Raw genomic sequence first — 13,252 nt, forward strand, 5'->3', positions numbered from 1 at the left:
CATCCGTATCTTTTTAAGTAATTGACCTTCACCTCGTTAGTTACATATTTCTCAATTTCAGCAATTACCTTAACAAATGTACATTATACTGTAATCTATTTAAGCACAACGTTCTGATTTCACTTTCCAAGTTGTTTAAATAAATCTAGTATATTTTCCTCCAATAAACTGTCCATAAAGTTATCTACTGGAAATTTGAAACTCTACAGTTATGATCATCATAAGCATATAATGATCATGAGTACAAATAAGATAAATAAGATAATAGACCACTAGAACGCCACTAACACACCCAACGTTGCGCATGTGATCATATTTGCACGTGGCGATTACACATATCATATATTGGAAACATTCGTTGCATGCTATTTCCATGTTTCTGGTCATGTTTACTGGAAGCCTTGTAAAGAATAAACAATGAAAGGCCAAGAAACCTACTGATTTAACGGCCCTACTCCAGTCCCATATGTGAGCGTTCTTCCCTTCTTTTCTACCTGTTGTAAAAGATACGTTGGTGCCCTTTGTTCCTTAAGTGTGGTTATAAAAAGACCAAGGTGTGTTTGCCCTTGTGCATTATTTACAAAGACATGGCTGCGTTGTATTTGTTGGTTTCGTGCGGATTACTGGTTTTCATTTCAATCCAGGGGACTGACTCTGTTAACGGTAAACATTTATCACTCATTTCATAATTGCACATTATAGTTATTTATTTGGAATTCTGGGAATACATATGGACCTGAACAGTAAAATGTTGACAGCAAATTATTTTTCATTCTCTTTAATTATCGGAATAGTCCAAATCGGCTTCTGGATGGTACTCACTCATTGTTTCTTTCGTCCATAAAGAGGAAGAGCTCCATGCTAGTTACTGGAATCACAAAGGGAAGGAAGCCCTTCACACTGCTCTCAACATTCAGCCTAATCTCCACCGAGCCAAGAACATCATCCTCTTCCTGGGGGACGGTGAGTTGAGAGACGACATTACCTCCCTAATTAAAAAGCCTATTTGAATTAGTAAGGTAAGTGAGCCATGGAAGTGAAAGTTTAATCACTACGGTAGTACAGTTCTCAAATGAAGTGATCAAATTATATTGGGGTATTATGGCAGAGAGAGGTGACTTATGACTTGTTCTTCAGCAAAGGTCTTTGATAGCACACATTTTCTAATAGCCTTGTAGAGAACAGAAACATTGGAGTATGGATGGAGGGATGGATGGTATTATTGTGGCAATATCCATAAAATGTTTATTCTTTTATGTCTTCATGAAGGGGCAATTAAAGGTTCATTTTCTTCTCCTAATTCCCCTTCCTGTCTAATCATATTGTACAATAACTTTTATTGCTCATCTTCATCTGTTTATTCTTTGAGCAAAGATCAGTAATCTACATTTCGTATCATTTCAAATCTGTGCATTTACGACATCAAATTCAAAAGTACATGCTGAGAACCACTATTTAGATTTTTTCTGTTTTGCTTTTTCTTTATTTGTCGTTGCCTGTTGTAGATAACATTTGATCGTCCTATGAAAATCGTACTCTTGAAAACAATTTGGAGAATAACTCCACCATAACAGGCCAACAATACAGAACTATATCCCTTATCCATAATAACTAACATGGGAGTTTTGTGGTGTTCATAAAGTGAAACGGCAGTCTTGTAGTGTGGTTGTCGATGTTATCTAATTCAAATGTCCCACCCGTTTCCAGGTATGGGAGTAACAACAGTGACTGCTGCCCGCATTCTCAAAGGCCAAAACGCAGGACACTCTGGAGAAGAGACCAGTTTGGTCATGGATACCTTCCCTCATGTGGCATTGTCTAAGGTTAGTACACTCATCATAACTCGGGTTACAAATACAAGATGCTGAACATTAGGACCATATATGTATAACCCTAAGCATCATGACAAAAAATGAGTTTGTTGTTTTGCTTGTCCTTGCAGACATACAACATAGACCAACAAATGCCAGATAGTGCTGGAACAGCCACTGCATACCTTTGTGGAGTAAAAGCCAACTATGGCACCCTGGGAGTCACTGCTGCCACTCCAAGGTACAACTGCAGTGCCACCTATGGGAATGAAGTCAAATCTGTGCTGTATCGGGCCAAGAAAGAAGGTACTATTCGGTTTTTGCTAATTATTGTTAGTCAGCTACTCCAAATCACCTCACAGAAAGTAATATAATAATAATATAAACAAATATATAACATTAACAGCCAAGAGGTGTACCACATACTCATCTGGAACAGTCTATAATAAATATGTATCTAATAATACCACATAACCACGGATATGTTAAATCAGGGGTGTCAAACTCATTTTTTTTCGCATTGTAGCCATAGCTTCTTTCAGAGGGCCATTATGACTGTTAACCCAAATAAATGTATGAGCACCTCATATTACATACAGTTAAAGCTACAAAACAAACTGACAAATAAATTGTTTTCAAATCGGACGAGTAAAAACTGGTCAAATATTAAAAAAAAAAAAGATATTAAAAGTGAAGACAATTAGCAATTCTAGTAATGACACGATTTTGATGCAAAATTTGTCTTCACGGGCCACATAAAATGATGGCCTTGAGTTTGACACCTGTGTGTTAAATGATGATTAACATTAAATGTATTTGTTTGTGTAAATTCTTATAACATGTTGTACAGACTTTACTTGCTTTGATTAACCGCGCAGAGGACATACATTTTTAACTTTTTTTTTTTTTTTTTTGCATCTGGGTTGAATTTTGAATCTGATTGGTTTAAGGAAAGTGTTTTCTTCTGTTTTATTGCTTTTAACCATAAGAAGTAGAGTACAGTACAGTACAGTACAGTACAGTACAGTACAGTACAGTACTTTTTCTCACATCTACCGTGCTCCACATCAGCAAACTATAAAAGCAAGAGAAGACGAAGGAGACCATGTCACATTTATTGCGAAGCTGTATTTCAGTTTTTATAGTACAGCAGACGGAAAATGATTCCAAGATAATTACCCTGTATTCAGAGGACGCAAGAGAATAATTGCTGCACAGAGGGGGGGGGGGGGGTCACACGTCAGATCCTTTGAGTCATCTTACCACCCAAAATTGCACACACATGCACATACTATATACAGATGTACGGTAGAATTAAATATATCACTCTCATTCAGTCATTTGCATTTTGTGAGGTCTTGCTTGCACAGGAAATACTTTTGCTGATATAGCTGTTTGCAATTTTAAATGTGCAAAACGTTTTGGGGGGTTAATTTTTTTTTTGTGTTCAATATAAACTTGATGCCGTGATAATTTGGGTTGTACAATGGTGACTATCAATCGTCACAATACAGTAATTCCATCTCAGTCGACTGCTATCTTTAATAATATTGTAATTGTAATGCCAAATGTATCTCTTTATACCAGACAGAATGGTGTGTCCATGACAAAACTCTGCACAGAAAAATTCTGTATTTGGTATTGATATGATCATCTACTACACAAGTGTCAAACTCAAGGCCCGGGGGCCAGATACAGCCCGCCACATCATTTTATGTGGCCCGCGAAGACAAATTGTGCATCAAACTCCTGTGTGTCATTACTAGAATTGCAAATTGTCTTCACTTTTAAAAATATCATTTTTTTTTTTTATTTGACCAATTTTTACTAGTCTGATTTGAAAACGTGTTATTTGTCGGTTTGTTTTGTAGCTTATACTGTATATAATATGAGGTGCTCATACATTTATTTGGGTTGACAGTCATAATGGCCCTCCGAAAGTGCCTATGACTACAATGCGGCCCACGAAAAAAATGAGTTTGACACCCCTGATCTACTACATTATTGATATGACTATGATTTTTTTTGTTTCAGGGAAATCAGTTGGGATCGTCACTACAACCCGAGTTCAGCATGCATCTCCAGGTGCAAACTATGCTCACACTGCCAACCGTGGTTGGTACGCTGACTCAGATCTCTCCTCTGAGGCTGTTGCAAATGGTTGTCGAGACATTGCATACCAGCTTGTTCACAACGTTGAGATAAATGTAAGTTTCAAAGCAGAGAACGTATATTTTTTACCACTACGGTTCATTTACTGTTATTTAGTACTTCAATCAAACAATATTGCTGCTGAAACTGCTAACGTGCCTTATCTAGGTCATACTTGGCGGTGGTCGAGAGTACATGCTTCCAAGGACCATGCAAGACCCAGAATATCCCAAAGTCCTAGGAGATCGAAATGATGGAACAAATCTTATTGTTGAGTGGTTGAAGAACAAAAAGGTAAGGGGACCATTTTACAAGCGTGCGTGCTTGTGTGGAATAATCTGTGCAGCGTGAAAGACAATGAAACATTTTTAGCATAATTTACCAGACAATCCACATCTTCTATAATGGCTTTATTTGGGTTCTTTTCATGACCAACAGAAGGCTAAATATGTTTGGAACAAAAAACAGTTTGATGCAGTCGATCCTAAAAACACAGACTTTCTTATTGGTAAGTATGACATCAGGCTTGCATTGTGCACTTTTGTTGATGATTCATTTATTAATCAGTTCAAACTTGTCATCCTCATAATAATTAGTATTATTCTCATTGTCTTTTAGGTCTTTTTGAGCCCAAGGACTGTCGCTATGAGATAGAGCGCAATCCGTCAAGTGACCCATCCCTAACTGAGATGACAGAAAAAGCCATTAGGATTCTTAGCAAAAACCCAAAAGGATATTTTCTTTTCGTGGAAGATAAGTATAATTGTTTGATATCAGATAGAAGCACAAAATATACATATACAGATCAATATAATATATGACACGTTTGACCTTACTGAACTTGTAGTTTGAGAAAACGTTTGAAAAACTGACCATTTATTTTATTTTGTTGTTGTTGTTGATGTTTTTAAGAAAGTAAATACCATTCTATAATTTGACTTGAAGGCCGTTATGCGAACCAGTCAAGCTTAAACTCAGTAAAAACAGAAAAACAATTTCAATAAAGCTTTTTTGAGATCATGTGTAACAGGGATGAGTTGATTTGAGTGACGCACATCTGTGACCTTAGAGTGTTTTGTCTTTGAAATTCAAGGGGGAGAATAGACCACGGCCATCATGCCGGAAGGGCCATAAGATCTCTCACAGAGACTATTGAGTTTGATCGAGCCATTGGGCGAGCTGCTGAACTCACAAGTGAGCTGGACACCCTGACAATAGCCACTGCAGACCACTCACATGTCTTCTCAATTGGTGGATATTCAGCCAGAGGAAACTCTATTTTAGGTGATGCTTTTACATTGTGCAGGAGTTGAGTCAAGAATCACTTTCTGATGCTAATTTTATCATGATCTACAGGAGTTTCCAGGACCATTGCTGACGACAACAAGCGCTTCACTTTGGCAGGATATGCAAATGGTCCAGGATACCAGTTTATTAATGGAACTCGTCCAGATGTAAATAAAACTGTTTCAAGTAAGTGGGCTGTCCGCAGAGCCAAAGTAATATACGTAGTAGCTCCATCTTGTGGTATAACATGTGGAGCCCTGGATGTTAGTGCAGTCTTCCACAAACTTTATTGCGCTAAGACACCCAATTTAAGTGACAAAAATATCATAGCACACCAGCAAAGAAAACTCTAGAATAATTATGATGTTGTATCAATTTACATAAAAACTGACTCAGTCTACTGGGCAACCTATTTAACTGAACACTAAGCTATGTGTGATATGTGGGTGCTCAAATGTATACATACAGAATGAGAGGTACTCGATGCGCCATTCCTCCTTAAGCTCTCAATTAAATTCAAATCTGCAAAAGACAAATAGTCTTTCGTACTTGAATTATCGTCCATGTTATGCCATCATTCCAATGTACTGTACGCATTCAAATTCAATGTTCTTCAAAAACGTCCGGAGGACATTTAATCTAATCCACTTTTCCTTTCTCAAATTTCAGTGGATAAGGAGTACCGTCAACAGGCCACAGTCCCGCTGGATTCAGAGACCCATGGTATTGAGGATGTGGCTATATATGCCAAAGGTCCAATGTCCCATCTCTTTCATGGGGTCCAAGAACAGAGCTACATTGCCCATGTAATGGCTTATGCAGCTTGTCTGCCACCTTACGACAACTGCAAACTCAACCATTCGAACCGTGCTGGATTCTTCTACCCTAGCTTGCTACTTCTCCTCATTGGCCTAATTATTTCCTCCGTCACCTCGCCATAATCATGTCTGACATCACTTGTTCTAACAAAAATATGGATGGGCTATTGTCGAGAGTGGAAAATACTACTACAACTTCCTTTTCAATGTGTATTTATTGACCTTGATCGTTGAGATAATTGTTTGTTGTACATTCAAATCTGATGTTTTTTTGTGGCCTGAAGCCATTGTGCTCACTACAATATTTGCAATATTATACAATACAATATTATTTATTTTAAAGCAATGTTGCAATTTTTTTGTGAGAATTTGTTGACTATTCATCAGAGACATCCATCCATGCGCAGAAGGAGAGTAAACTAAGTGGATATCAGAAATAGCTGAAAAGAGAACGCCACAGGACTTCAATTATGTCTCCACAGTTTTGGGGCCTACTGAGGTGTCATAATTTCCAAAATTAGTTGAAGGGGAACTCTGCAAAGTATTAATCAGTTAATTAAAGTAACAAAAAAAAAAACATCAGAGAGTAGAATATTTTATTTCAGTGTGTGTGTGTGTGCGTGTGTGTGAACAGTAAAAATGTGGTTGTTTTTGCCCTTTCAACTGTGTAATGCTCCAGTCCGGGAGGTGGCGGTAATGCGCCTAAACATTGGTAGATAGAACAGGACATCCGCTCTCGTCATCAAAAGGGAGGGTTCTTTGTCTTCGGAGGGAATTTCGTTTGTTTCGGAAAAATATGAAGCCATTATGTTGTTATGATATCAACTTCTAAAGTGTAAAATAATCTTGCATTTAATTATGTAATCGACGCGCATTGAATGCTTAAGTCTTCCACTGTTGTGCATTTTGCACGAATCGTGCCCGAACGCAACTTTATTGTTCATGTTGCTGCAAAAATGTAAACAATCCCTCCGTGAAATGCTAATAACCGAGAATAGATTCATGTGTTGAACGAATCTGGCCATGGATCGGAAGAAGAGGAGCCTGGAAAGTCAACTGTGTGCAGCAGTGAACAATGGAGAACCAAGGTGATGTATGCATGGCTTCTTTGTTTACACAATGTCCGTCCTTCCCACCCAGTGAACCGAGGCTGGTGTTTGCTTGCACAAATAATTTGTACGTCAGATTGCTGATTTTTACGCTTTCGTGGCCTTCGTCAAATTGCACGTTGTTTGACGTATAATACGGTTAAGAGGCATGTTGGTAAGTCACATACTGATCCCATTAAAATTCTATTGTGTTGGCAATGCCGCCACAGTGTGCGTGTCTAAAATTGACTGCTATCATCCTGTCTGCAACACAAAACAAAATAAATCAAAACAAAAGAAGAAATCAAGAAAAAAATAAGCCCAAAACAAGATGTGGAGTATTTTTCGGTAAGAGCGTAATCACAATAAGGCATCATTCAAGGTTATTTTGTTTGTTTTGTTAGAATGAGTTGCGTCCTTACTGATGAAGTATGACAAAGTGTCTCTTCTTCTACAGATCTGTGCAGCTACTTCTATCCCAGGGTGCAATCCCTGACCTGGTGGGGAGTAAGGGGGTGGCCGCCATACATTTGGCTGTTGGGAAAGAAACTGAAAAGAACATGCGATGCTTAAAACTGCTCCTGCAACACGGTGCTGACCCGAATGTTAAGTGAGTACCACACAGCTTGTATGTTGGAACCAGACTTTTGTGATCTTTGATCATACTTAGTTTTATGGACAACAAGAAAATAATTTCATTGGACAGCGAAACTGCGAATTTGGCAAATATTTTTAATAAGGAATGCAGATAATATATGGCAATATTTTACAGACATTTAAAAATTGCTGGATGTAACAATTGGATTTTTAATGTCTGAACACTATCAAGTTGAATAATAGTGTACACAATACATATGATAGTAATTCAATTACAGGTTTGAGCCAAATCAGAAGGCAGCCAATTGCCACAAGACAAGAACTAATGTGAATTGCACAATACATGGACCATCCTTTTTTGTTTTTTTTTTCCTCATAGATCATCTGACGGCCTAACTCCTCTTCACGTCGCTGCAATTTGGGGATGCTATCAAAATCTGAAGTTGCTTTTGAAGAATGGTGGGAACCCCAACGTAAAAGATAACGTAAGGTCTACTCACTGTATATTTGGCCACAGAATGTACAATGAGTTTATCATAAAGCACTTCTTCATTCCTGCAGGAAGGAAATACACCGATGCGCCTTGCAGAACTAGAAGAAAACGGAAGATGTGCTCAGCTTTTAGAGGACTACCTGTCCAATTATGTGGGCACAGAAGAGGACGACCTGCCTCAATTCAAATACGGTAAAAGAATGTTTTTGGAAAAGGAGGCTTACAAAAATGCAGTTTATTCAAATTGCAAAATATTACATTAGGTATCGTCATCCCAATTTAGCATGTGTGATGTTAGTGACTGGAGATTGGTAGATTATATTTTTTTTAGAGGCTCTAAACATTGTATTTATTTTGTGTTGTATGACGCCATCGTACACATGATTTTAAATGCACAAGCTTTGAATTGAGGTCATTGCATTCTATTAGTTCACCACTAGATATCACTAAATAATATGCATTGTACCTTAAAGGTGGTATACCTTGCGATTAAAATTGGTAGATAATTGCACTTATCTACCACTTTTAACTGCAAAACAACGCTCTGCTGTGATATTTATCCTTTCCATCTTATATCTCTCCATAGCGGTTTATTCCGACCACACAGACACATCTGGCTATCCTGAATCTGGCTACAGCTTCACTTCTCAATCGTCTCTAATAAGCGATCTTGGTGAAGCCCCTTTGAGCAGCACAAGACGGTCATCATTTTTTAACCGCTCAAACATAAATGGAAGGACAGTTTGTAAAGCAATAACGTATAACAGACTTTTTGATGGCGACGCTGAAATGCAACATAATCCGAACTCCAGCACATTCTGGGAATCTGAAGGTGCCTCCTTTTTATCAAGCACTCGGATATCTACAGTGGAACCCGCAATACCATTTCCAAAGGAGAAAGATTTGTTTGCTGCTACTGATGTGCTTTCGTCAGAGGGAGATGTACAAATTAGAGATGGACAAATTACTACTGCTAAACTCAACACACCTCCCACATTTCTGTCCAGACGAGCGAACCGTAAAAGCGTCAGCTTCTGTGACGTCGACGAATATTTTCCTGTTTTCAGCCCTCAATCTCCGATAAAAATGACGGCTGTTGATGGTACACCGGGTAACGGCAGCACATCTTTCAACCTTTCTGAGTATTCTGGTTTCCTGGATTCAGAACGTTTGGCAACACTTCTTCCGCAGCAAGGCATAGATGTCACCTCACCAGACCATGTCATTGTTTTCTGTCGGGAAAGTAGTGAAAGCACAAGCGAAGAGTTGGAGAAAACAGTCATCAGTCACTGTAGTTCAGAAGATGATGATAAGAAGGGGGATGAGGGTGTAAATGACGCTTTAGGTACTAAAGAAGAACAGACAGCAAATCCAAGTGGGCCCAGCAGTAGCAGTGGAGGCAGCAGCAGTTATAGTAGTTGTGAGAGTGACCATTACACCAGTGCACTGGATTTTGCCGTACAACCTAACCAGCTATCTCTATCCGAACAAACTACCAAATACCCTGAGGGAGATGTCCCACAAGTTCAACATAAACCTCAAGTTGATAAACATAGCTTGATTGGGGATAATCATGTAATCACGAGTGTGGTTAAGGCTTGCATCGATCCTGCTATACTTACTTCAAGCCAGGCGAACGACCTGTTGGATGACATTCAGTCAGATAATGCATCTGGAAGCAAAGAAACATTTACACCAAGTCCATTTGTAACAGGCCGAACGCAGTCGAGGCAGAGTCGCTGCTCACTTAGAGAGAGCAGAACCCCTGAGAGCTTCTTTTCCACTTCTTGCCTATTTGAGGACATTTTTCCTAAACCAGTGCGAACTCGGCGCACAACTCCCAGATCGCAGGAAAACAACTACAGTTCACCACGTACTCCATGCTTCATATCGTCCAATTCAGAGAATAACACAAGATCCGACTCCTTGCCCGGAGGGTACTCAGACACTCAGTCCAGCACCAGAGCAGGTTCATGTGAGAGCTCAAGCCAGGCTGATACCCTCAGCCTTCCCCAAAACACCAATGGCACATTTGTTGAGTCACAGACTCTTTGTGACACTGTTCTGTTAGAAGAAAATCATGAATCGTCAGCGGATTGCTATGAAAGAAATCTCGCAGAGGTTATCCAGGCCCTTCAAGAAGGAGAGGTTGGGCTTGTCGAAGGTAGGGATTTTTTGACAGATGATGTGACAAGTCCAGATGAGGCAATAACCACGGCAAATGATATTTCTGAAGTACCTTGCCGACAACAGGAAGATGCCTGGTTCACGGAGGACACTAGCTGTCATGCAGGGTCTGCCTCGTCATCATCCAGCTCTAGCTATTTTTCTCCAAGGAAGTCAAGAGAAAACCCAGAACTTCCATGTACTCCAGGAACCGGATGCACTCCCAGATACAACATGAGTCTGCTCTCAACTCACCACCGGTCACAGCACCTGGCCAACCTGTCTTACACTCCCGGGGGACGTCCACACATTGAAAACGCAGATGAACCAGTGGAGTACCTTTACATTGATACGGAGCAGGGTCACAAACTGATTGAGGCCCACATTCCACCTACGGCTAATACCTCACGCAGCTCCAACTTGAGTACCACTAGCAGTGAAGAGACCATCCTCTATGACTGGCGCTCCATGCAGACAAATTTACAAGACTGCAAAGAAAACCAGAAGCCACCAGAAAGCCCCAATGACAAGAAGGCTAACAATGTTTCGAGTAGATTGGTCGAAGGACTGACGGATAAGGAGCTCAGACGGAGGCTCATCGAGATGGGGGTGAGTCCGGGCCCCATAAGTCGTCGAACCAGGCCAGTCTACGTTCAAAGGCTTTGCCGCCTGTTGCAGGAGTTGAACTCCAAACCATCACAGCAACAAGATCAAGAAGAACAGCCACAAACAGGTAACAGTATTGTCAGACTTATAAACAGTCTATATAATCACAAAATAATCACTCTATTCTATTTGACCTGGCCTAATAATCTTGTTTTTTTTCCCCCCTTCTATGTGCAGCACATTTCGGTTATAGCGCAGAACTAAATTTAGCCCTGCGGACTTTCAAGATGCCTGACTGTCATGATAACGAACAAGCCTTGTGCCAACAATTTGATCAACCAGATCAGAACAGAAAGTGGAGAGAGGGCAATATCAAGTCCAGCTTTAACTACCTGCTGCTTGACCCAAGGTGATTCAGGTTTTAAAATATTTTCTACAACTACAAATGTTTGCAAGCTGTCTTGCATGACATGAACTGTGGAGAATAGATTATCAATGTACTTGTATGAACTGGTCCGTGCTTTGTGTTTTTTTTCACCTCCATCAGAGTCACACAAAATCTCCCATTCCGGAGTCACGGCATGACCCTACAGGATTGTTTTCAGACATTTGTCAATGCCATTTTTTATGTCGGCAAAGGAAAACGCTCGCGCCCCTACAGTCATCTCTATGAGGCCTTGGACTACTACAAAGGCGATAAGACCTCAAAAGTAACAATTCATTTCATATGTATAATTAAATATGGAATAATTCCAATCTAAAAAGCATCATACGCGGAAGTCACTTAGACTCATCATATATTGAATTGTTTCTTTCGACTGCGACAGAAACTTTGCCCCAAAGTCCAGCAAATACTTCAAATATGGAACGCCAAGCAGGGGGTCATCTCACTGCATTGTTTCCAGAACGTTATTCCAGTGGAGGCCTACACAAGAGAGGCCTGCATGGTAGAGGCCATGGGTAAGTAAAAGAAGGAACCGCCTTCTTTTTAATGCATGACATACTGTAATTGACATTTCTGTGATATTTTGCCTGCAAAATGCCCTTGCTGATGCCTAGTTCATGTTACTGTCATGTCATATGCAAATCACACCCCATCAAGCTGTTAGTCATCAAATCTGGTTTGTCAACCCCCTTCTTTTGCTCCTATTCATGTCACAGGGTTGAAGATGCTCACAAACCTGAAGCGTGGGGATTTTTACGGTGTGGTTTCAAACTGGCAGCTGAAGAAAAAGCGTGAGCTGGGTGTCCACCTGCTTTACAGGGCCCTGCAGATATTTCTGGCAGAAGGTGAGCGACAGCTCAGGCCAGCAGATATAAGACAGTAAAAAATGAACAGAAACAATGTTTGATTGGCTTTAATCCTGGAATTATGTTCTTATTGATTATATAAGGAGACCAACCCCCGATATCTCCCCCGCTGTATATAGTCCATTGGTGAAGTTTCTTATAACTGGGGATGTAGCTGTGTTCCAAATTAACGAATCATGATTGAATTCATGTTAAATGAGCGTCAGACTACACAAGCGGGTTGGCATACACACTTTTGGAACGACATTGTCTCAGTTGTTTATTCTTACTCTCGCTCTGAAAAATAGTGTATTTCTTTTCACTTGAGTTATACTGTATATAGATTTAGATCCTATTAATGGTGGAAAAAATTTAGCACGGTCATGTTTTGTTTTATATCACACAAAAAAAAAAAACACAAGGGTGTGTAGGATTTAAAATCACCGTTTTGTCAACGTTCCAATGGGATTCTATTATTCCTAGGTAAGGTGTTAATAATAATGCTGGCTTCTTTCTTTGTTCATACTGAAGTAGTAATAGGGTTGGGACAAGATGTCTTTTTCCTCATGTTAAATAAATTTGTTGGAGAAGTATCAATTCTGTTAAATTTGCTGAAAATTACTAAGGTAATCATTTTGTGACATTGATCTTTGTGTAAATATGTTTTTTTTTTTAATAACAGTGATTTTACTTTCTTTGTTTGAAACATTTGGAAATTTTATTCCCAACTAGCCATTCCATGCAGAATGTATTCTCAAGTCCTTTTAAATATTTTGAAATGTTAGCCATAGCACAATATTCAGATGATTGTTAAAAATAAATTTACATTTCTGCTTTTGAATCTGAGTTTTTAAAATTTGTTTTTGTCCCTTCACATGAACCAATTGAACATATCTGTTTCAATGAAATATAATGAAAGTAAATTGGATAGTTATATGTTTAATG

General features: G+C 39.3%; 2 protein-coding genes across 2 annotated transcripts; both read left to right on the forward strand.

Moving 5' to 3' along the window:
* The first annotated feature begins 555 nt into the window (after window positions 1–555).
* LOC125967974 (alkaline phosphatase-like) lies at window positions 556–6,646 on the forward strand. Its single transcript, XM_068652263.1, has 11 exons — window positions 556–663; window positions 847–963; window positions 1,708–1,823; window positions 1,943–2,117; window positions 3,846–4,018; window positions 4,131–4,256; window positions 4,401–4,470; window positions 4,581–4,715; window positions 5,055–5,246; window positions 5,319–5,435; window positions 5,919–6,646. Exons 1-11 carry the CDS (start codon window positions 588–590, stop codon window positions 6,188–6,190), a joined length of 1,569 nt encoding a protein of 522 aa, XP_068508364.1. The 5' UTR covers window positions 556–587; the 3' UTR covers window positions 6,191–6,646.
* A 150-nt stretch (window positions 6,647–6,796) lies between these two features.
* Window positions 6,797–13,148, forward strand: zgc:85936 (ankyrin repeat and LEM domain-containing protein 1). Its single transcript, XM_049718750.1, has 9 exons — window positions 6,797–7,155; window positions 7,613–7,765; window positions 8,132–8,237; window positions 8,314–8,437; window positions 8,832–11,144; window positions 11,255–11,426; window positions 11,565–11,727; window positions 11,845–11,977; window positions 12,179–13,148. Exons 1-9 carry the CDS (start codon window positions 7,091–7,093, stop codon window positions 12,343–12,345), a joined length of 3,396 nt encoding a protein of 1,131 aa, XP_049574707.1. The 5' UTR covers window positions 6,797–7,090; the 3' UTR covers window positions 12,346–13,148.
* Window positions 13,149–13,252: the final 104 nt, after the last annotated feature.

This window comes from Syngnathus scovelli, chromosome 10, assembly GCF_024217435.2.
Source record: "Syngnathus scovelli strain Florida chromosome 10, RoL_Ssco_1.2, whole genome shotgun sequence".
NCBI classification, from domain to species: Eukaryota; Metazoa; Chordata; class Actinopteri; order Syngnathiformes; family Syngnathidae; genus Syngnathus; species Syngnathus scovelli.